At 53.2% G+C, this 24,354-nt stretch overlaps 1 protein-coding gene across 1 annotated transcript in view; it reads right to left on the bottom strand.

Moving 5' to 3' along the window:
* ALX4 (ALX homeobox 4) overlaps nt 1-20,758 on the bottom strand; it is a 50,040-nt gene extending 29,282 nt beyond the window's left edge. Inside the window, exon 1 of the mRNA XM_054439125.2 lies at nt 20,195-20,758. Coding sequence (XP_054295100.2) covers nt 20,195-20,654 — 460 coding nt within the window. The 5' untranslated portion in view covers nt 20,655-20,758. The remainder of the gene's footprint in view (nt 1-20,194) is intronic.
* Between the last annotated feature and the right edge of the window lie 3,596 nt (nt 20,759-24,354).

The following is a 24,354-nucleotide window of genomic DNA, read 5'->3' as shown; positions in this document are numbered from 1 at the left end:
CACCCACTATCTCCTCTGACCCTCCCCAGATCCCAGAGGTCAATGTTGGTATCTCCGTTTCACAGATGAGAAAACTGAGGTCCAGTGAAGATGAATAACTTGCTCAAGATCACATAGCTAGGAGGGGCAGACCGGATAGTCCCATGCCAAGCCCACTGCCTCTCAAGGTGGTGATGAGTCATCTTTCTAACGTGGAGGACTCCTGGAGGGGTCAGGCAGGCTTCATCTTGTCCTAAGGGGCATTGCTGAGCCACTGGGGTCATTTCTATCTCAAAGGACTGGGATAAACCAAGCTTCAGGGTCTCCATGAAAAGCCCATGTATGATCTAATGCTTGGAGATCACTTCCTGATGCCTCCTGGGGTGGGACGGGTGTTCTGACTTCAGTCTGGGCTCTAAGTGCCCCTATCAGCTTCTCTCCTCAAGGAGGCTAGAAGTTTCCCGGCTCCTCGTCCCATCCCCAAGCTCCATCTCATGGCGTGGGTGGTTGGATGAGACCCTGTCCCCGGCAGGACCCACTGCCAGAGAAGCAGAGTCTCCCATGCTCTCCCCTATCCCAGCAATACGTCCCCAGGGTTCAGAGACCCCACTGGACCAGACCCTCCCTTCACAGCCAAGATGCAGAGGCCCAGAGCGAGGTCATACCGCCTGATAATGGAAGGGCCAGGACTCGAACCCTGCACCTCCTGCATCCAGCCCTGTGGTCTGTCTGCTCATTGTCCCTCTCAACTCCCCTAAACCATGTGGCCCTGGGCGTGTCCCAAGACATCTCTCACTTAATTCCCCCAAGCCTCTGTTTCCCTTCTGTAGCAGAAAGAATCCTGCAGCTCCACCACCTTCACCAAGACACTGTAATATCACTTTCATCCGGAGGCAGGCGAGACGGAGAGGCTTAGATCCTGCACGAGGCAAAATGAAATGAATGAGAAGTCTTTGGGGTACAACAGGCGTGGGCTTGGCCCCTGGCTCTGCCACTTATTTGCTACATTAATTCATTCAACAGCATTCCTGGAGCACCAGCTATGCACTGGGCAAAGTTCCAGGTGGTGAAAATATAAAGCCCAGTAAAACACAGTCCCTCCCTTCAAATGGCTCGCCTCAGTGACAGGGGCCGTGGTTACAGTGCAGGGTGGTGACAAGGGCAGGGGCACCTAGCCCAGCCTTGGGGCGACTCCAGATCTCTGTAGAGGAGGTGTTTCGAGGCAGCGATGTGGTTGGAGAGGTCTGTTGAAGCTGTGTTTAGCTAACGCTTCACATAAGACTAGGGAATGCCAGTTTTCCCCATGAAAGAAATGGGAGCCGACTAAAGGAGATTATTAAGGAAGCTCCCAAGCCACCTTGTGGTTCTGCCACAGAAGGGTATCGTTGGAAAAGTGACTTCACCTTTGTGTGCCTCAGTTTCCTCATCTGTAAGTTGAGGCTGAGAACATCCACATTCCAGAATGGCTGTGAGGTCTGACTGAAGTAGAGTGCAAAACGGCGTATCCCCTGACCCACACACGGCACCCACTCTATCATTGCCATGATATATTAATACAGTTACGATCTGGCAGCTGACAGCCAGGGCAACGTCGCTCAGCCTGCAACTGTGTCATCCCCAGCCACTCCCTTCCCCAGGTGCATCCTCTCCAGTTCGGGTTTCCCGAGTGGCAGCTCCCAGAATGACATTTATGAACCATAAACTTCTGTCAAAAGTAGCTCCCAGGGTCCCTTTCAATGAAGGGCCATTTCACATACATATAACAAAGACTATAAATGGGGTGAAACATTGGCAACTGCTGTAAAATCAAATGTTAAATTTATTTGGTTATATAGACTTAAAAAACTTTTAAAGAGTGGATTCATGGCAGCCTCTGCCTTTAGATTGTGCCCTCGCCAAGGGCAGGGGAAGGGTGTTACGAGGCATCATTATCCCTCACCCTGCCTGTTGTCAGTGTCTGGCATCCAAGTACATGCTGAATCAAACTAATCTTAAACAATTGAATTTCTTTCTCTCTTTCTTTCTTTTTTTTTGGAGACGGGGTCTTGCTCTGCTGCCCAGGCTGAAGTGCAGTGGCACGATCTTGGCTCACTGCAACCTCCGCCTTCTGGGTTCAAGTGATTCTCCTGCCTCAGCCTTCCGAATAGCTGAGGCTACAGGCACATGCCGCCACTCCCGGCTAACTTTTCGTATTTTAGTAGAGACAGGGTTTCACCGTTGTTGTCCAGGCTGGTCTTGAACTCCTGAGCTCAAGCAATCTGCCTGCCTCAGCCTCCCAAAGTGCTAGGATTACAGGCATGAGCCATTGCGCCTGGCCAAACAATTGAATTTCTTAGCCTGCAGAAGCAGCATATGATCCCAGAAAGAATGTGCTGCTTTCACCAACATCAAATCTTTTCTTTCTCAAATTTGCTCCTTCTTTTATTTTTATTTATGTATTTATGTATTTATTTATAAAGACGGAGTCTCGCTCTGTCACCCAGGCTGGAGTGCATTGATGCCATCTCGGCTAACTGCAACCTCTGTCCCCCGGGTTCAAGCCATTCTTCTGCCTCAGCCTCCTGAGTAGCTGGGATTACTGGCACCGGTCACTGCACCTGGCTAATTTTTGTACTTTTAGTAGAGATGGGGTTTCACCATCTTGGCCAGGCTGGTCTTGAACTCCTGACCTCGAGATCCACCCTCCTCGGCCTCCCAAAGTGCTAGAATTACAGGTGTGAGCCACCTCGCCCGGCCAAAATGTATTCATTCTAATCTAGAGAATCACTTACAAACTGAAAAAGCAACAAGGCTTTTCTCACCTTGGATGAGAAAGGGGAAGTAATGGCTCGATTAATTATAAGATTGCTTTTTTTTTTTCTGTTGCCTAGGCTGGAGCATAGTGGTACAATCACAGCTCACTGCAGACTCAACCTCCTGGCCTCAAGCAATCCTCCCTCCTCAGCCTCCTGAGTAGCTGGTACTATGGACACACAACATCACACCTGGCTAATTAAATTTTTTTTTTTTTTTTAAGACTAGGTGTCACTATGTTGCCCAGGCTGGTCTCAAACTCCTGGATTCAAGCAATTCTCACACCTCAGCCTCCCAAAGTGCTGGAATACAGGCATGAGCCACCATGCCCAGTCCTAGTTTGTATTTTAAGAAAGTCATCAACTTCCTTAAAGTTGGTAAGAATGGAAAAGATTTTTCAATATTGGCTTTTTAAAAAATCCACATTTACAACTATAAAATAGTTAACGATTCAAAATATCTAAAGGATAATTATATCTAAGTTTTGGTTGGTGTTTGTTTTTGTATAAATGGCTGGGATTTGGAGTAGATGGGTTCCAAGGATTTTGCCTATCACATATAGTAAGGATAAAATATAAATAATCAATGTTTCAGCATTCACAATTAACATGTTAGTTAAAAATGGTTCTTTTGGCCCTGCATGGTAGCTCATGCCTGTAATCCCAGCACTTTGGGAAGCCAAGGTGGGCAGACTGCTTGAGCTCAGGAGTTTGAGACCAGCCTGGGCAACACGGTAAGACCCCCATCTCTATAAAAAAAATTTTAAAATTAGCTGGGCGTGGTGACACAAGCCTGTAGTCCCAGCTACTCAGGAGGCTGAGGCAGGAGAAGTGCTTGAGCCCAGGAGGTTGTGGCTGCAGTGGGCCATGATTTAGCCATTGCATTCCAGCCTGGGTGATAGTGAGACCCTGTCTGAGGGAAGGAAGGAAGGAAGGAATGAAGGAAGGGAGGGAGGGAGGGAGGGAGGGAGGGAAAGAAGGAAGGAAGAAACTGTTTTTTTCATTGACTTCTGCTCATCTTAACAAAATAAAAAATTCAAATAAGTCTCTTCTTTAAAATGCATGGTGTGGCCAGGCGCAGTGGCTCACACTTGTAATCCCAGTACTTTGGGAGGCTGAGGTGGGTGGATCACCTGAGGTCAGGAGTTCGAGACCAGCCTGGCCAACATGGCAAAACCCCATCTTAAAAAAAGAAAAAATATATATATAATGCATGGTGTGTCCCTTCTACCAAGCAAACCTTAATCCACAGCGAACGTGAGACAAATACATCTCTTTTCCACCTGTTACTACTTCTTGGGAGGATGGATCCCCTGCAACGGGATGGATCTCCTAAGAAGATACTTTGTGTAGCACAAAACTGGGCTCTGTGGAATCTTCTCTCATGGGGCTAAATCCTGGGGGATGCGTTAATACAGCAGGGGTTGGGCACATACATTCCCTGTGGAGGCCTGGCTCTCACTGTCCACCTGCCACATGGTACAAGTAATATTTCCAAACCGGCCTCTTGTCCCTGGCTTTGCCAACACTGGGCAAGTGAGGAGGCTATTACTCATTCTGTTTAGAAGGGTTTGTCTCCTCCTTCTTCACCCACAGGAGCTGCTCCTCCACATCACATGGGGGTCCTGGGCTGGGCTGGCCTGGTTCTCAGGATGGCTCTGGAGGGAGGAGGGAGTGGGGTCTGGGCGGTCAGGGAACGTGGTCATCATTTCAGTAGATGGGTGAAGATGGTGTAGCCCACGCACAGCATGCGGTGTGCTGAAAACCCCTCCCAGTGCTCCCCTTTCCACCGTCTACAGAGCTCTCACATGCTGGTCGAATCTGATGGGCACATAGGCATGAGGGCGTCCAGGAAGTGGGCATGAGCCCCCTGGGCAGGGGAGGAAAAAGGCTCTTTGGCTTCAGGAGATCTGGGTTCAATTCACAGCGGGACAGCCTCACCTTCCTCATCTTCAAATTGAGGATACTAATATCTCCCAGTGGGTTTCCGTGAAAAGTCTCAGTCCAGGTGTGGCCCAGGGCAATGCCCACCAGGTGCTTTCTTAATTGCAGATGGGCAAGCTAGGGCCCAGGGAGGGTGCAGAGGCTGCCTGACATTCCCCGAGCCTGATTCTCTGTGCTCAGCCCTGTGCTGATCAGAGAGGAACATAACAGAACCCCTGCCCTGGGGACAGGCTGAAGTTCTGGGTCAAATAAACACAGAAAACACATTCAGCAGGGAGAGAGTTATTCCCCAGCTCATGACGCATGGGTATGAGGTGCAGCAGCCTATGGGGAGGAGGGGCCTGAGGGGCCTGGGTGGCCTTTGTCCCTCCTTGAAGCCTGCCCCCGCTGCGTTAGATAGAGATGGCAGCCCCCTCCCCTCCTATCACTCATCCATGTTTTAAAAGACAATGTCAACCACACAGTAATCGTAGATTCAGTAATAATTTGTTCATTTTCCAACTCTGTGCATCCCAGTCAACTTTAACTGCCTGTCAAGGTTTCTGACCAGTCTGATAGAATCAAGGTCCCAGCAAAATCTTATCAATCATAACAGCTAACATTGACTGAGCACTTACTATGCTCCAGGAACTGTTCTAAGATCCTTACCTATTTATTTATTTATTTAGAGACAGAGTTTCGCTCTTCTTGCCCAGGCTGGAGTGCAATGGCATGATCTTGGCTCACTGCAACCTCCGCCTCCTGGGTTCAAGTAATTCTCCTGCCTCAGCCTCCCTAGTAGCTGGGGTTACATGCGCCCACCACTATGCCCAGTTAATTTTTTGTATTTTTAGTAGAGACAGGGTTTCACTATGTTGGCTAGGATGGTCTCAAACTCCTGACTTCAGGCAATCCACCTGCCTCAGCCTCCCAAAGTGCTGGGATTACAGGCGTGAGCAACCACATCCGGCCCGATCCTTACTTATTTTACCTTATTTAAGCCACACCCTATCACTAACGGGTAGACATGATTCTTATCCCCACTTTACAGGTAAAGAAACTGAGGCAAAGAGGTCAACTAATTTGCCCAAGGTCTCTCAGCTATGTGGGCCGAAATCTGTTTCCAGGTCCTGAGCTCCACGGGCTTCTCCAAACCAAAGGCATCTGAAGCATCAAGCAGCCTGTGTAGCCCAATTGTGGAATGAACATAGTTTCTGTGATTTTCCAAGAACACTAGAAATTATGCCTTAGGGCACATGGCTGGAAGACCAGGCTCAAGCAGGCCTCTGTTTAGTCACCTAGGCCGGGGAAGTTCCTAGGACGGGGAGCCGGGGACGGCTACTTCTCTGCAGCTGTGCTCCCCTTGGACCCTGCTGTCTAGTCCCTGGAGCCCCAGCCCCTGGTTGTGCCGCTCACTGGATGGCCTAGGGTAGGGGACAGGGAGTTGAAAGTGCCTCTTTTGGGAATCTAACAGAAAATCTTCAAAATATGCACGGGGCCAACAGCATGGAGCCACTGGATGCTTCCCTCTTGGAGCTCCTCCGAGCTCCACTGGAAGGATTCTGGAATCATCTTAATAAAGGAAGTGGTCCCAGATTTGAGCATCTCAGAAGGTGGGCGTATAGACCCTCAGAGCACATGAGAATTTCCCCAAAGGCCACGTCCTCATGGGATGGTCAACTGAAGGGGCAGAGGGGCCCCCGAATATCCAGGGGCCTAGCCAGGGCCAAGACTGTGGCTCTAGAGTCCTCGCCTTTGGCTCTGCCCTCCACCCCTTCTCACCAGCTCCAGGTCCTGGAAAAAAAACGTGTCCTTGAGCTGAATTTCTGTGACCTGTTGGTCACTGGCCTGCAGGCAAGGAGATGAACGGATGTCCTACAAGGGTCCTTGTACATTCTGCGATCCTGGACTTCATATTAGATGATCATTCAGGGGCCAGATAGACAAATGCAACAGAATAGAGACCAGACGCAAACTCTCAAATACATGCGCAATTGATTTTCAACAAAGGTCCCAAGACCAGTCGATGAGAAAAGGGCCATCTTTTCTACAAATGGTGCTGGGAAAAGTGGATATCCCCATGAGGAAGAATGAAGTTGGAGCCTTATGTTATGTCATATTCAAAATTAAAGTGCATCAAAGACCTAAACCTAAGAGCTAAACTATAAAGCTCTTAAAAGAAGACATAGGCGAAAATCCTCCTGACACTGGAGTTATTGATGATTTCTTGAATATGACACCAAAAGCACAGACAACAAAAGAAGAAATTGAAAAATTGTACTTCTTCATCAAAATGTAAAACTTTTGTGCATCAAAGGACAGTATCCAGGGAGTGAAAGGACAACCCATAGAATGAGAAGAAATATTCGCAAATCATGTATCTGAAAAGGAATTAATATCCAGAATTCTTATGACTCAAGAACAAGGAAACAAACAACCCCATTAAAAAATGGGCAAAGTACTTGAATACACTTCTCCAAAGGAGATACACAAATGGCCAGATGCCAAAGGAGAAATACTATATGATTCCACCTATAAGAGGTACCTAAGGCCAGGTGTGGTGGCTCACACCTGTAATCCCAGCACTTTGGGAGGATGAGGTGGGTGGATCACCTGAGGTCAGGAGTTCAAGACCAGCCTGGACAACATGGCGAAACCCCATCTCTACTAAAAACACAAAAATTAGGCAGGTCTGGTGGTGGGTGCCTGTAATCCCAGCTACTTGGGATGCTGAGGCAGGAGAATCACTTGAATCCGGGAGGTGGAGATTGCAGTGAGCTGAGATTGCGCCATTGCATTCCAGCCTGGGTAACAAGAGTGAAACTCTGTCTCAAAAAAAAAAAAAAAAAAAAGAAAAAAAAAAAATAAGGAGGTACCTACAGTAGGAAAATCCATAGAGAGAGAGTAGAATAGAGGTCACTTGGGTGGGGGGTCAGGGGTGTGATGACGGTTCTCGTTTAATGGGTATGGAGTTTCTGTTTGGGATGATGAAAAAGTTCTGGAAACAGTGGTGATGGTTACATAATATTGTGGGTGTACTTAATGCCACTGAAAGGTTCACTTACAGATGTTAAAATGGTAACATTTTATGCTATGTATATTTTACCACAATAAAAAGTTCATTCTTAATTAAAATAAAGATTTTGAATGCAAAAAGCAAAGGCCATACTGAACCATGCAAAGAACACTCAGCCTGGGGTCTCACTGTTTTGCTCAGCGTCCTCCAGTGGCTTCCCCAAAGTCTGAACCCCTTGGTAGAAAATAAATGGCCCAGGGGCCAGGCACGGTGGCTCATGCTTGTAATCCCAGCAATTTGGGAGGCTGAGGTGGGAGGATCACTTGAGTCTAGGAGTTCAAGACCAGCCTGGGCAACACGGAGAAACCCTGTCTCTACTAAAAATACAAAAGTTAACTGGGCGTGGTGATGAGCCTGTAGTCCCAGCTACTTGGGAGGCGGAGGTGGGAGGATCACTTAAGCCTGGGAGGCAGAGGTTGCAGTGAGCTGAGACTGCGCCACTGCACTCCAGCCTTGGTGACCAAGTGAGACCCTGTCTCAAAAAATAATAAAATAAAATAAAATATAAAGCTCTCTTCAGCTGTGCCCCTGCCATTCCTCAGCCCACCTCACCGGCATCCATCATGCCCCTGCACTCCACAAACTTGCTTCATGTTCTTCCCTTACCCAAAGATTTAGTTCATGCTGTTTCCTGAGTCTAGAGGGCCTCTTTCAGCTCCTTCAGCTGGTGAGCTCCTATTCAACTTTCAAGGTCCGCTTCAAATGTCCATGCTCAGGAAGCCCCAGTCCATTCACCTTCCCTGGGGATTCCCATGGCATGTAGCACATTCTAACCAGGCTATGGGCTCTCTGAGGGCAGGAGCCAGTTTGTTCACTGCCAAACACTCTGGTCCCTGCCCGACACAGAAGTGCCAGGCTGAAGGATCTGTTGGATGTGAGGAGGAGCTTTTGCCAGGCGCACACTCCTCCGTGCGTTCCTTCTGAGCTGTTCCCCCTCTTTGAGCTTTGGCTTCTGTCTGTAAAATGGAGATTCAATTCCTCCACCTAGGCCTTTGGTGAGACTCAGGGGATCGTGGATGTTCAAGTGCCCTCAGATTGCATATGCCGGGGTGGGACGGGTGGAAGGAATTATGGGTGTGCTGGGAAGAGCCCAGGTCTTGGAGCCGGATGCCCCGCTGGGAAGCCGGGTGAGGTCAGATGGCATCCTGGCCAGAACAGAGGGCTGCATCCCTTGCAGGTGAGTCTCAGAATCCCAGGGTGGAGGATGAGTGAATGGGGGACTAGGGGAGGAACCTCAGCAGCTCTCAGGCAGCACCCTGGGCAGGTGGCAGGAATGGGGGTGCCAGCGGACAGGACACGGAACTCACTGTAAGGAATCGGGGAGACCTGAGGAGGAGAGTTGGGGACGAAGGGAGAAAACCATTTGACTAGAGCTGACCCCGGGGGGTGTGGCAGTCAGACCGCAGGCCTGTGGCCTGTGGGGTGAGACCCAAAAGAGGAGCAGTGAGAAAAAGTGGTACTCCTCCAACTGCTGGAGTCGGAGAAGACCAAGGCTTGTGCTGAATAGAGCTACCCAGAGTCTCCCTGCTCCTACACCCCACAGGAAACCCTGCAAAAACAATCATTTTCTACCAGAATGCAAGAGAACGACAAAGCAGGCTCTCACCCCAGGCTTCAATTCAAAGGAAGGATGAACAAAGACAGAGTGGAAAGACTTACAAAGTTCCTAGCATGTTCCCCTCCCATAAGATCCCTTCAATCATTCACTCAGCAACAGACATTTATTGAGCATCTACTATATAGACTAGCTCCAGGCTCTGGGGAAAGTTTGAAACAAAACAGACAAAGCCTCCTGCGGTCTCTCATGTTTCCTAGAGGGCAGGTGTTATTACCCCACTGTTCCCACAGATGCTCCTCAGCTCCACCCTACCTTGATCAGAGGTTCTCTCATGTTTCCTAGAGGGCAGGTGTTATTACCCCACTGTTCCCACAGATGCTCCTCAGCTCCACCCTACCTTGATCAGAGGTTCTCTCATGTTCCTGAAACCTCTGGAAACTCATGCAGTCATTCCTCATACCAACTATGAAGCCCTATGCCATGCCTGGGACCCTGTTTTCACCTAGCACAGGTGAGGAAGCTGTGCCCAAGGTCACAGAGTCAGGTGTAGAACTTCAACCTGGCAGGTGCCGAAACTTACTCCTAACAATACTTGTCTTCTGCATCCCCGGATGTGAAGCTGAGAAGAACGCTTTGGGGCCATGGTTTTTTTTTTTTTTTTTTTTTTTTGAGATGGAGTCTTGCTCTGTTGCCCAGGCTGGAGTGCAGTGGCATGATCTTGGCTCACTGCAAGCTCCACCTCCTGGGTTCACACCATTCTCCTGCCTCAGTCTCCTGAGTAGCTGGGACTACAGGCGCCTGCCACCACGCCCAGCTAATTTTTTGTATTTTTAGTAGAGACGGGGTTTCACCGTGTTAGCAAGGATGGTCTTGATCTCCTGACCTTGTGATCCACCCGCCTAAGCCTCCCAAAGTGCTGTGATTACAGGCGTGAACCACCGCGCCCTGCCCTGGGGGCCATGTTTGTAAGACCCTGTCTTTCATCCCCACATCATCTGGGACAGAATTAGGGTTATCTCAAGTCTAATCAGGATCATTCTAGAACAGGATGCCTTTTAGGTTTCTTGGAGCCCTTGGCCAGCAAGACTCGACTCTTCCTTCCTGGCTGTCTCACTGTGGACGAGTTACTTATCTTCCATGAACCTCAGTTTTCATCCATGAAATGGGGATGATAATAGTACTAATCTCATAGGATTGTGATGGTGATTAAGTGAAATAATGCATAAGCAGCACTGGTGTACTGCCTGGTGCACAGGCAGGGACGCTCAGTCATTCTGGGCTGTCACATGGTTCTGTAGCAGCAGCCAACTCTAAGCCTTCTTTGCCTCAAAACCCATTATCGTCTCTGTCCTGCAGATGGGAAAACTCAGGCCAGGAGCCAGGCCTGGAATCCCAGACTCTTAACCTTTGGCAGACTGGACCAGCCTTCCCCCTTTGCTGGTACAATGAATGGGGAAGAGTGTGGGGTCTCGAGGCATCTCGAGGATTCTGGAGGGCCCATCCACCTCTCTTGGTGAGTATCACAGAATCCCAAGGCCTCTGAAACCACTGAGTCCCATGAAGAAAGTTCAGAGATGGGGAGGCTGAGGCCACACAACAGCGGAGCCGTGCAGTAGAGCTATGTGCATGTTTGTCTTCCCCATTTGAAAGTGAGCTCCCTCCTTGAAGTCAGAGGCCATGGAGCTGGAGTTGTCCCAGCTCCATGCTGGAAGGTGAACCAGGTGTGAATGAATCCTTGTGGCCATGTAGAGACATCGGGGAGGCTCACATATCCAGGAGGACCCCAAACTCTACATACATACTCTGAAACCTGATCAGAACCCCACCACTATCATTTGCAATATCCTAGCATCCTCAAAGGGTATAGTGTGAGGGGTGGGGCAGAGAACCTGGTGGTGTAGGATGTACGGGGCAGACACACTACCTCTCTCCATCGTCACATCCTCCTCACACTCCCCTCCCAGGTGGGACAGGGCCAAAGTGCCATTCAACACAGGGAGAAATAGAGTGGCACTAGAGAAGCAAGGGGGCTGTTATACATGACTATTTCCATAGAAAAACCAAGACCTATTGATCTACAGAGAAAGCATGGAGGGAGAAAAGGAGAAAGTCAAGAGAGAAGAAGCCTCAGGATTTCCAGCCACTAGAGAAAACTCATTGGCCTGGACAAATCCCAACTGTCCCCAACTTTCCTGAACCCTCCCCTTAAGTGGCTTCCAGTAAGCTACCAAACCCTGGTGGCGCCTGCACACCCCAGGGCAAGCCAGCCTGACCTCCTCAGAGCCTGAGTCAGGGCTTTCCCCATCTCAGGGCCCACCCCACTGAACTGGAATTTCAAGATCACTTGTCTGTCTCTGCCTCTGGACCTGAAGGCAGGGGCCGCATCCAGAGCTTCCCAGAATCCCCCACAAGGCTTGGCATAGCGACAGGCAAAGTTTGGTGAGCCTTGTGTAAATGGAATCAAGCCTCTCAGTCCCCTTGTCTGTGAAATAAGACATGTGGGCCAGGAGATGACTGCCATCTCTTCCAATCTTGAGTGAGACCCCCACCATGTCACCATGACCCATTGTGTGTGTACTGCAGGGTCAGGGGAGGTACCAGGTTCCTCGATGTAACCAAAGGCCCTCAGGGCCTAGTGGACAGTCCTACACAGTGGGAGGAGCTGGTCATCTGGCCTCAGCTGACCCTGGCTTGTGGTTTTCAAGAACTTAGGAAAAGAAAACCCAGCTTGGGGAGCTGGGCAGAGAGCAGGAGTCCCAGCCTGGTGGGGCTGCATTAGAGTCAGGTCCCTGCAATCCCACCAGGGATTCCATGGGTGCTCTCCTTCTCTCCTCTAATGCCCAGGAGCTCATGGTAGGGTCTGCTTTACTTCTAAGGAGACTGAGGCAGAACTGCAAGCATCTGCCCTATTTGATGCACAGAGAGAGTGCAACTTACTGCAGGAGTCGCATCCAACAAGAGAGCGGGTGAGTGGATTGGATTCCTCAACACTTTCTGCCTTTCCACCCATCATAGCGGAAGGAGGAGAACTCGGTGGGTTCCTGCCCTCCTACTAACCTGGCTGTGGGGGTCCATTTCCCCTTGGGCCTCAGTTTGCTCGTGTGCTAAATGGGGTCAGCAGTGGGCATAGACAGTGCCAAGGACACGTCTCTTCTGCAGTGAGCCACACGGGACAGAGGGTACATTCCAGAGCTGGTGGCTTGTCGGAAGGCCTCGCCGCAGTGTGGGTGGGCTGGATGAACCACGTTCGAGGGCCCCAGGATGACGCTGGGGGTGGTTGGGCCCCACCGGGGACTTGCCACAGGGAGATTCTGCCTGCCACTCAGTGAGTCAGCTGCTCCTGGGAGCCATGACCAGGGCCAGGAAGGCCACAGGCCATGATGCAAGGGCGCTTAGTCACTCTCCCTGGGGGCGCCTCTGGAGGCAGAGGCTATGCCACCCACAGACCCAGAGAAGCTCCAGAGCCATGCACACGGGTACTCACCCTTGTACACCTGAGGCTCGCACACTGGGGGACACAGACACAAGTGCCAGAGGATAGACATGCCTTTCACCGGACTACACACAAACCCTCGGCCTTGCCCTGAAACACTCAGACATCAGGACGTGGACCCAGAGAGAATGGGCACGGCACACACCGCTCACATTCATGCTGTGCACACGCTCACACAAACACCTAAGCCGGCTCCTGGGTGCACTTAACCATGTGGGGGCAACACTACAGGAGACACCAGTTCTTCATTTATTCTTCCAGCCAGCGAACATTTGTTAAGCCCAACTGTACAAAACACTTGGAAGGACATAAGCCATAACACAGGAGGCAGGGACTTGGCATGTTCTATCTCCTAGGAGAAGGTCCGCCCAGGGAAGGCGCTCCATAAATACTGGGATAGGGAAGATGAGAGGACACAGGGGCCATGAGCCTGGGGCCTCAGCTTGAGCCTGGTCACGAAGACACTCGCTTACCCCCTCCCTATTTGCATCCCAGTCCTGAGCCTAGAACCTGCATTCCACCATGGCCCTGTAGGACCTCCAGCCGGCTTTGTGTCCTGGGATGGCTCCCCACTCAGGACCTGTGTTAGCCTCCAGGGAAGCCTTTTCCACCCACCTTACCCCAGTTTCTCCTGGACAAAAATGCGTGTGGGGGTGAGGAGGGAAGACAAAGCGGGTGAAGGTGGGCCCAGACTGCTACCAGCACAGAAACTCCAAGAGGGTCTTTGGAAATTGTCAACGCTCCTGCATTTCATACAGCTAAAATTCAGACCCCGAAGCAGAACGGACTTCTCCAAGGCCATGGAGGAGTAGAGAATGCAAAGGTGGAGGCTGGGGTGATCTACACCCCAACTGTGGGTCCCGGTCCCCACGTGTGCCACGCTGGACATCAGTGTCATGGTCCAAACCTCCCACAGCTTCCCAGCCTTCTTGGTTGTGGCCTTCAGAGCCCTGGAGAGCCAGTTGTTCTGCTCTGACCTGGGTCACCAGGTCCTGTCCCTCTACGAGGTGCATGGGGCCAACATCCATGCTGGGCCTCCAGTTCAGAATGAAAATCCACTCTTAAAGAATCTGCTTTAAGAATCCGATGAAGCAAGCACTGGCTCCCTCTCTGCCCCCAATGTGCAGCGGCGCCAGTGCCCAGCAGCCTTGACCAAGCGGTCCCGAGAATAAGCGGCGCCTTCACCCGGAAAGACAGGTACTTGGCAGCCGGTGGCCCCTCTTACCCCGCCCGTATCTCCCAGTGACCCCCTCCTTACCAAAACGGCACCCTGGGAGCCGCGGAGCGCCACGGTGACCCTTTCAACTGCCTCTGGAGTCCAAATCCGAACCGGCCCGCGGCCCTGCGTACCACCCTACACACCCTAACCTTGGCTCCTCAGAGGCTTGCCTCTGCGTGGGTCTTCCTCGCCGCTGAGCCACAACTCCTTTCCATTCCTCCCTTTCCTCGGCGCTGGCTGGTGCGGGTTGGGGTCAGGTGGAGAAGCCGGTCTTTGTTAAGGTGACAGAATGTGCTGGGGGTGGGGGCCGGGGCCGGGGCCGGTGCAACTAGGGGGCCGCTGCCCTTTCCTGGACACAGTGGAAGCTTCTCCCGCATCACCAAATTTTTGTCGTCCTTTCTGAGGGACCTGCCTCCAGGCAGCACGCAAGTTGTTGTCCCGGGTTTACTCCGCACCCCTCTACTGGGTGAGGAAGGAGCATCTTGAATGGAGATGGGGGTGTCCCCGGTTTATACATCTGCAGAGGAGAGGTGTGCTGCACCTCTGGAGGCAGGGTCTCTGGAAGCCGCGGGTAACTGATATTAGAGAAGACCCCGGTTGCAGTTAGGAGCGCTCACTGGCTGGAAAGAGGTACCTCCTCCTTCCAGCAAAGGGCCCTGTTTGGAAGGGCTGCTTCTCACTTGTCTAGTGGCACCGCAGGACGGTCGGCTTCCACTCGAATTCCCCCGGACGGTATCATCACATAGCCGGGTCCTCGCAGTGTTGGTTTCCCAATCCGATGACTGTCACCTCGGTGAGGACTTATGCTGATGGCTGGAGAACCCCTGCGCTGCGGGAGCACATGGCCAGGTGGCGCCTGGCAGGCGACGTCCGGGTGCAGGACGGCGCACTTACCGCCCCACCCCAAACCGTTGCCTGGGCCTAGGTCCTTCGGCTTCCTGAACAGGGGTTTGGGGGGCTAAGGACGCTGAGGCTCCGGGAGCAGGAAGTTCTCTCTGGTCAAGCGTTCTCTCTTCTCTCCAGCATATACTCCCCTACCCTACCCACCCACCTCGCCTACCCTCGGGGCGAGAGGCTCACCAAGGCAGCGCACCCCCCATGAATCATCCCAAGGCCTCGGAGCCGCGGGGGCTCCGGGCAACTATCCCCCTCCTCTCCTGGCCTCAGGCACCCCAGTCCAGGGGTCTGCAGAGAAGCCCGAAGCCCGGACAAACGCGCCGGACGTCAACCACCTCTCATCCCTGGCAGTGGCAAAGACCAATATATTTCCATTTCTTATTTCAGTTTGCCACCAAAACAAAGCTGCGCGCGGCTGCGGGCAGGAAGGCGCTGAGACCGAGAAGAAGGGACGTCCCGGAGAAAGTGCGCCCCGCTGATCTTAGAAACCAGAGTCCTCCGGGACTTCGCCGAGATTTTCTGTAGGGCGTTTTAATCTGTTTTCCTACTGCGGGCCGGCATCGCAGCGCGTGAGCTCAGGGCTTGGTGACTCCGGCTTAGCCTGGCGATCGCGGCGAGGTTCCTGGCGCAGCCGCTTGGAACTTCGCATTAGAATCGAGACCGCGCAAATGCCCCGGCTAAAGTGTCACCCTACTCAAGAAACACTGCTGTCAGGAACAAAATGGGGTCCCCGGTGCTCCGAAGTATCTTCTGAAATTTTCTTAAAACAACTTACAAAAAATGCTTTTGCTTTAACGTTTTACAACGTTTAAGGAAATATATAAATGGTCTGTTTCTTTATCCAGATGGTCGTCCTAACTAACAGTGTACACATACATAACAATTCTTCCAACTTTCCTCCTCAGAGCTAAGCACTTCAATATATGTAAATTATAATAAAGAAAAGATTGTGCAAGATCGTGCAAGTCGATTGACTTAAAATATTGAGTTTTAATCCAGGCCCTCTGTTTTTCTATTTAACAACGTATGTGTTTGGACCAGACTGGTGAAGCAGGCTATGGAAATTAACAAAGTAAAAAATTAAAAGCATCTTCCTTCGCCATCCCTCCCTCCAAAATTAAACAACAGTCGCCCCTTCCCGAGCAGGCTTCAGTCCCAGGCTGGAGTTTTCCTGCGATCACCCCAGTCACCCACTGGCTGTTGCTGCTTCTGTCGGGTTTTCGTTTCTGTCTTCTTTGGGTCGTCTCTTGTATACAAAACACACCCCAGTTCTCTAACTAAATTCAAATACGACCCCGGCAGAATTTACACATTTCGTGGTGCATGGATTATGTCGGTGCAGGGGAAATAAATACCCTCTGGTATTTAACCACTGCGTCTAATTCGAAAAATCGGGACTGGGCCCCTAGGAGGCACCCCAGGGGCTCCAGCATGGCCCGCGCCTCCCCAGACCTTGGCGCTGAGAGCGCTGCTTTTGGGGGTGGGTGGATGGAGAGGTAGCAATCTGCTTTCAACAAAAACCTGTCGCCACCGAATCGAAAGCGAAAGGGAAGGGGGAAGAGGGGCAGCCTCCCGCAGCGGCCCCGCGTCTCGGGACTGGTAGACTAGGACCAGCACGCGCCGGCTGCGGCTCCGGGGGTCGGATCCGGAGTTTGGGGGGGAGGCGCCGGAGTCCCTGCCCTGAGTACAGGGAGGCTCTTTGCGTCGCTGAGAAACGTCGGGTCTCCAACCTGACATGTCTCCTGGGGCCCAGGCGGCCCGCCCTGAGCTCGGGCAAGGAATTTAGGAGGCCAAAGAGCAGACCCAGAGTCTGGAGGGGAGAATGGTGAAGTCTTGGGTTGCAACAGAAGAGGGCTCGGTGGGGGCTGTTTCGTAAAAACGCGGTCTCCACACCCAAAGGACACTGCGGAGCCGCCTTAATCTTCGTTCTTTTAGCACGTTTGGGGAAAGGAAGGCCCAAGTTGGGGTAGGGACGCTTGCAGCACGGGAGGGTTTCTCTCACCAACTCTTTCCGCAACCCGGTCCAGACTCGGCCAGCAGAGACTGGAGGCGGCTTCCCCGCCCCGCACTCCCTCGGCTTGGCCCTGGCTCAGCTGCCTGGGGCACCTTCCTTGCCGAAAGGCGATTGGACTCTGCCGGGAGTGGGCCCAGAAGTTGAGGCCCAGGAAGAGGCCTCCGAGCTTCCCCCTTTTGTTAGGTGTAGTTACACACGTGAAAGAACAGCTTTCGCCCCGACCTCCAGGGCTGGGAATGGTTGCCAGGTCTCAGCTGCCTGCCTGAAGACGGAGATCAGCCAGCGCCGGTACTGGCACCAAGGCCGCCCCCGCCTCCGACTTTCCCCATGCTCCTGGGAACGTCTAAGGATTTTTCCTTGAACTCCATTTCTCCCCTTTTTAGTATACACACTCTCACAACTGTGGGAGAGAATTGTTGTCAATGCATGCCTCAGTTTTCCTGCTTGCTGGCAGGGTAGGGATCCCAATCCGGAGTCCGTCCTCCTGGCTACCTCTGTAAAGGGCAGAGCCTCACCTTTTGTATCCTCAGTTTCTTCATCTTAGACCTAAAGCGCCTAATCCCTTTCCTAGAAGGACCAGACATCTCCTGGCTGGGGAGACTCAGCTGCTGAGAGAGGGAAAGAACAAACACTGACTTGCTGTTTATTGTTTGTGGCTTTGCCCCGAGCAGTGCCTCCATCTTAGGCAGCCGGTAGTTACAGGCTGCCTTTGGTCCCAGCCTGCAGTTTATGACCCAGAGCAGTGGCAGGGACTTGCCCTGTCCTCAGAATTGGGTGCTTTCGAGTTCCCAGCAGCTCGGAGATAGATAGGGATGGAAATGTGGGCGGGGGTTGGGAGGGGCAGGGGTAGCGGGGGCTCTTGCTCTTGCCTCTTGCTGTCTCTGCAGAGGCACATTTATGACCCAGTAAGGTCTTTCTGTTATCACCCCAGGATGCAGATGAGGAAACCGGGGTTTGGGAAGGTGTTTGCTGTCAGGTCACACTGCCACGGGTTAGGGGCAGTAGTGGGTCAAGTGGCTGGCCCTTTCCCTCAGCTCCAAAGGCTAGTGCAAGTAGAGGAAGGGCCAGGCTGGCTGTGGGGGCCCAGCAGGGCACAGAGAGAGGGCTCAGGGGAGGCCAGCCCTCTCCGCCTTCCCTCTGGACCTGAAGGCATTTAACCAAAAGGTGGGGAGCTCCTTAGGCTCTCTTCTTGCCTAATGTATCAGCCTCTTCAGAGGTTTCACTGGTAATTTTCATTAAAATATGAAAATCCAATGCAGTGGAGAGAAAGCATGAGCCCGCTGGCTATTCAGGATGAACCTCCATGGGTCCCCTAGTCTGCAACCTGCCCTCACCTAATAGTCCTGAATGACAGGGATGAGCTGGGGCCTGTGTCCCTGGGCTGAGAAGGGCAATCAGTATGGACAGGGCTGAGAGTCTCTGCCGGCTTAGCACGGAAGGAGCCCCTGTATGAGAGCTGTGTGTGTCCATGTGTGGAGCTGTGTGTGTCTGTGTGTAGAGCTGTGTGTGTCCATGTGTGGAGCTGTGTGTCTGTGTGTGGAGCTGTGTGTGTCTGTGTGAGGAGCTGTGGGTGTCTGTGTGTGGAGCTTTGGGGGTCTGTGATCTGAATGCCTGATCTCATTCCAACTGGAGGTGAAGAGGAAGGTGGAGGAAGTGGGGAAGGGCCACTGAATCTTTCTAAATCTTCTCTCAGTTCTGTCCTATGGGTTTGGGAGTATGTGGCTCATTCGAGGCCACATGGGCATGTGTTCTTGGGGTATGACCACATCGGCTCCTAAAGAAGATGCTCTCTGCATGTGTGTGTAGAATGCAATTGTAGACAAGCGTATGACTGTGAATGTTTGTCAGCAGCCATCTATGAACTAGTTCTGCGCCTGTGAAAGAAGGAACCTGAATACGAGAAAACATCTGCCATCGGCTGTTTTCCCAAGGTTATTCTCGCCACCAAGGCCTCCGCCGTGTCCCAGCCTCTGTCCCCAGGCCTAGTGCCTCTCCATCAGCCTGGATCAGGGCAAATTCCCTGCCCCCAACTCTTCTCACCAGGGCCGGGCCTGAAGGCCAAGGCCTCCGGGAGAGTATGTGCTCAGGGCTCCTGGCCCAGAGAAGGTTTTTCCCTTTCTGCGTCTTTGCTCCAACTTCTGCTTTGGGGTTCAGGAACCCTGATTCTCTGGAAGAAGAGAAGGCCTAGGCTACCGAGCTGCTCTGGCTAGAGACGTCCTTGAGTGTCTCTCTCTCCCAGGCAATGGTGGCTGTGCTCTGGGGGGCCCAGGCCTGCCTCCTGTGGCTGCGTTCAAGGCGGCTTGGAGGTCATTTAAGCCAGCTCCCTCGGGTTCCCTGTGGGCTCAAATCAGGACCCAGACCCTTCTCTCTTGCCACAGCCCTGGGCCACCTGGGACTCGGGACTTCCTGTCTCCCCTCTTACTCCGTCCTAAACCATTGTTCAGAGGCCTGCCGCCTCCAAGAATCGCCGAGGGAGAAGCTCCCGGGGAACTGGCCTGCCCGCATCCCCACTGCAAGTAGCGCTAAGGGTCCCAGGACTCGGGTTTTGCCAGACCCCAGTGTCCCCTGGGACCCCAGGGTCTCTGGCTCCGCACTGTGTCGCGCCAGTGCGCCTGGATTTCCCGTGAGCTTTCGGCCAACCACACTCCGGGCTTCCCGCCTGGCTCCGCACCTGCGGCGCTCTCACCTGTGGCGGCGCCGCCCGAGGAGCCTCCCAGCCGGCGAGGAGCGAGGCCTCTGCAGTCCCGCAGTCCCGCAGTCCCGCAGTCCCGCAGCCCCGCAGTCCCGCAGCCCCGCAGCCCCGCAGCCCCGCAGTCCCGCAGCCCCGCAGCCCCGCAGCCCAGCGCCAGAGCGCTGCGCGGAGACTCCTTGGCGCTGCGCGGGGACTGCTTGCCGCCGCACGCCCTGGGCCGGTAAGAAGCATCCGCTTCAAATCCCGCCCAGCGGGCAGCGCAAAGCGAGCGATTTGGGGAAATGCCGAAGGGACCGGGAAAAACAAACTACAAGTCGAGTTTAACAGCCGAAACGCTCCGTGCCTAGGCCGCCTGACATGAAGGAGACAGAACAGATCCCTTGGCTCCCTCGCAGCGATCGATCCCGTTTACCGACCAGAGCCACCAACCGCTGCCCCCACCCCGACCCCAGCCCGCCAACTCATACCTCCCGCAAGCCACCAGTTTCAAGGGATGCGGAAGCCAAGCACCCCGTGGTCCCCAGCCCCAGGTGACCCGCACGTGCACTCACCGTAGCAGGGAACCTGCAAGGCCGCGTTGTGGCCGCTGCTGCCTTCCTGGAGTTTGAGGCTGCCGTCCGGGGGCGTCTTGCAGGCGCCTCGCTGCAAGTAAAGATGCGGTTGCGCGGGCGGCTGGGGCTGCGGCTGCTGCTGCTGGGGCTGCGGCGGCGGCTGGGGCTGCGGGGTCGACGGCTGGGGCTGGAACTTATTAAAGGAGCCCCGCGCCCCGGCTCCACTCTCCAGGGGTGTCGCCAGGTCCTGCTGCCCAGCGCCGTAACGGGCCCGGCTCTTGGCGTCCCCGAATCCCTGTGCTTTGGCGGCGGCCGACAGGAAAGTTGTGCCGAACTTGTCGCCTCCGGGAAATGCCCTAAAAGGCGACGAGCCCTCCCGACTCTGCGACACCGGGCTGTAGTAGGCGTCCATGGCAGCGGCCGGCGACTCGCAGTAAGAGACGCAAGTCTCAGCGTTCATGCCTGGCTTGCGCGGGCGGCGGGCGGGGGCGCGAGCGAGGGCGCGAGGACGCCACCGCGCGCCTTGGTTGGGAGTTTGGGGAGGCGAGGAGGCTGTGGCTGTGCACTCCGTGCCCGGCCTGCTCGCTTTCCCTCCTCCCCTCCACGCCTGCCTCTCTCTCTCCCCCTCTTCTTTCTCTCTCTCTCTCCTCTCTCTCCCTCCTCTCTCTCTCTTCCCCTCCCTCCCCCCCTTCCTCTCTCTCTCCTTCTCTCTCTTTCCTCCCTCCCCACAGCTAGCCGAGGGAAAGAATCGAGGGCAGTAAAAAGATTCAGATGTTTCGGAAAGTTGACCAGATCTCCCAAACCCTCTTAAGGTTTTGCAGCGGAAAAAAAAAAAAAAAAGTAAATTTTTTTCCCTGCCGTGCTTCTTCTTTTCCCCTCTCTCGTCCCCTCCTCCTCTCTCCTTCCACTGGCCCCTGCCCTCTTCTCTCCACTGTTAAGGAGATGCTACTAACTCGCTAGCGGGGATTCAACCCGGAGACGCCCGAGGGCTTTTCCGATTCTAGGCGGGGCTGGGGAGGTGCCAGGATCCCCAGGGCTCCCGAGGCTAGGCTGCGAATTGGCGGGGTGTCGGAGCTTTGGCCTAGGGCAAAGGGAAATGCAAATTTTAATGACAGGTTAAAAAAAAGCCTCCCAAAATAAACCTAACAGGTTTTGACATTCGAAGCCAGGGGGACCACGGGCCTGCGGATGCAAGCGAGTCCTTCGGCCTCTTGCGCGCGAGCTCGCGGGCGCAGCTGCGGGCCTTCCCGCTGGCACCTTTTCCTAGGTTTCCAACCTTCCTCCCCATTCCCGTTCCTACGGGAGATTAACACACACACAAGCCTTCGTCGTCCAGTGCATGGTCACTTGCACGTCTTGTTAACTATTTCCGTCTGCTGTAAGGGCGCTGGGCTGGGATGTAGAGAAATCTGTGCTCTCTCAAGCCCTGGGGAAGCCCTGGGGAAGCCCTGGGCTGGGCCGGGCTTCAGAAGCTTTAGAGTGCTGCCCTCTGCGCTCCCTTCCAGAGGCCGCACAGCGCACGCCCTACGTCTGCGCCCAGGCGAGGGGATTTCCTGCCAGGCCAAGTACAGAGAGCGGAGTCTGGAGACCCCTTGACCTTGCCCGATAGTCGCGCTGTCACCTGTTCACTCCTTGGGGTCAGGGGTGGGGGAGAGGGGTGAGACCGTCTCTTCTCTTTCTGGCCTCACTGCCCCCGACTGTAAAACGAACTTCTTAGTTTTGATAGGTTGTGGTTTCACCACCAATGCGAGCCTCAAGGCCCCTGGCACCGCTACAGCAAGGGAAAAAAACTTTGCGCGTGCAGCCCCTCGATTTCGCTTCATGAAAACCGTGCTAGAGATTGGGGCCCCCAATTTTCTGATCAGCTAACGGAGGCTCAGAGAGGGGCGGCCACCTGGCCCAGGTCACACAGCTGGGAAATAGCCGTCGCGCCCTGAAACCTCTGTTCAGGCTAGTCCCTCCACCGACCTGGAAGGCCGTGCGGACAGCGAAGACGCAGAGGGGAAACTGGCCCCCGGCTGTGGAATGGTTCAAGTTGAAGGAGACCAGCGAGAGCAGCCCTCCTTAAACCGCTGAGAAAATCGTTAAGCGAGAACGTACCTCGAAGGAGTCTGGGAGTGGGGTGAGAGGTAAAAGTGCAAGGTAAAATTAAAGAGGGCCTGAGCACCGTGAACCCAGGAATGTGGGTCAGATGTCAACTTTCTGCATCTAAGGTCTCTCAAAGAAAAAAAATATCTGGGAGGTCGCGCTTCTGCTCCCAACCTCATCTGGGCTAATTCTTACCCCCACCCTACCCCCTTGGTATCTCTGGTCCTTGCTCCGCCGCCGACCGCGCGATCCCACATCTGGTTTCCATCGCCGGCTTACCTTGAAGTGCTCGTTAATAAAGATATTCCGCAAACCAAGCCAAGAGCGCGCAGGCTCCAGCCGCCCCCTACTCCATGCCCAATGGGAACCGCGCCTCACTGGCCGGCAGACCTAAGCCACTTGAGAGTCCTTTATTTATTGAGCTCCTGTTGTGCCAACAATCTGGCAATACAAGGCTTATCATACCCATTTTGCATATGGGTAGACTGAGACTTAACCAAAATAATTTTCCAAAGTTAGATAGCAAAAAGCGGAGTGCTCCTGCCATCATCCTAAATGCTCCTGTCCAGCAGTTTCTTCAAGTTCCTAGAACCTGCCAAGGTCTCTAGCCTGTGCACTGTAGCATAGGTGGTTTCCCCTACCTGGAATTCCCTAACCTCATTCCTGCACTTTTGTCTGGCTAATGATTCAGAGTTCAGCCTAGAGCATCTTCCTCTAGGAAGTCTTCCCATCTCTCCTAGTTTAAGGTGACGCTTCCGTTTGCCTCATCTCTGTCCCAGATCTCGTGGTTGTCTGGTTGCCTGGCTATGTGTGTATCTCAACCCCACTAGCTGCCCCAGGGCAGCCTCCTACGTGCCTGGCACACCACAAATATTTGTGGAATAAAAGATCAAACCTGGACCAGGTGCGGTGGCTCACACCTGTAATCCCAGCACTTTGGGAGGCCAAGGAGGATGGATCACGAGGTCAGGAGATCGAGACCATCCTGGCTAACACGGTGAAACCCCGTCTCTACTAAAAATACAAAAATTAGCCAGACGTGGTGGCAGCCGCTTGTAGTCCCAGCTACTCGGGAGGCTGAGGCAGGAGAATGGTGTGAACCAGGGAGGCGGAACTTGCAGTGAGCAGAGTTTGTGCCACTGCACTCCAGCCTGGGCGGCAGGGCGACAGGGCGAGACTTCGTCTCAGAAAAAAAAATAAATAAATAAAAATAAAATAAAATAAAGATTAAACCTGGGGCTGTAGGACTCTATTACCTCAGTTTATTCCAACTGCTCAGTGCAGCACCAATTTCTGAGACTCTTTCTTTGGTTTCCCTAGTCAAGGACAGCTGGTCACCCACTCACCCCCTCTTCAAGAATCAAGTAGCAGAATTAACAGCGTGCTGGCCCTTCCTGCGCCTGTGCCTTGAGAGCAGTGAGTTTTCTCACAGCAGGGGCCAGGTCTGTCTTGTTCACTGTAGGGCTTGGCACTCATAAAATGCTTGTTGAGTGAATGAATGAAAGTGTCCTATGGTTCCCAGGGGCTTATAGATGCATTTTTTTTTTTTTGTCAAGGAGTTCCAAGCCAGCAGACTACTCCACTCTCCTGTGCCCAGCAGCTGCCTGCAGGCACCCAGAAGGTGGTGGCAAAACCCCCACTTCTTTCTCCACCTCCATTCCTGCCTAAAAAATGAGGGAAGGACTATGAGAGGCAAATTGTGGTGGAGAGGGTTGGGGTGGGGATGACAACCCCAAGACAGGAACAATTGCAATTGTACACTCTTCGTAGAACCTCTGAACCAGGCGCACCCAATGCAAAAATTTGCTGTGTTTCATGAAGCATTTTTTGAGCATCACCTCATCTCTTACCACCTAAACACTCTGGGCTTGTATTACCTGTGTAATTACCGCCTCGCTATTCAACCTTTCCCTGACCACCTGGATATTCAAACCCAAGGATTTCATGCCCTAAGCCAGAATCTTTCCTGTCTCGCCTGAGACCTTGTGTCCTTGGAACGAGCGCCTTTAGTCCTCTGCATTTTATCTTATAGATGGATCCAGGAAGAATGAGCACGTGCCAACGAGTGAGAA

Source organism: Pongo pygmaeus, chromosome 9 (genome assembly GCF_028885625.2).
Source record: "Pongo pygmaeus isolate AG05252 chromosome 9, NHGRI_mPonPyg2-v2.0_pri, whole genome shotgun sequence".
In the NCBI taxonomy this organism is placed as follows: Eukaryota; Metazoa; Chordata; class Mammalia; order Primates; family Hominidae; genus Pongo; species Pongo pygmaeus.
Note: the sequence above shows the minus strand (reverse complement) of the source record. Positions and strands in the feature narration are given on the sequence as shown.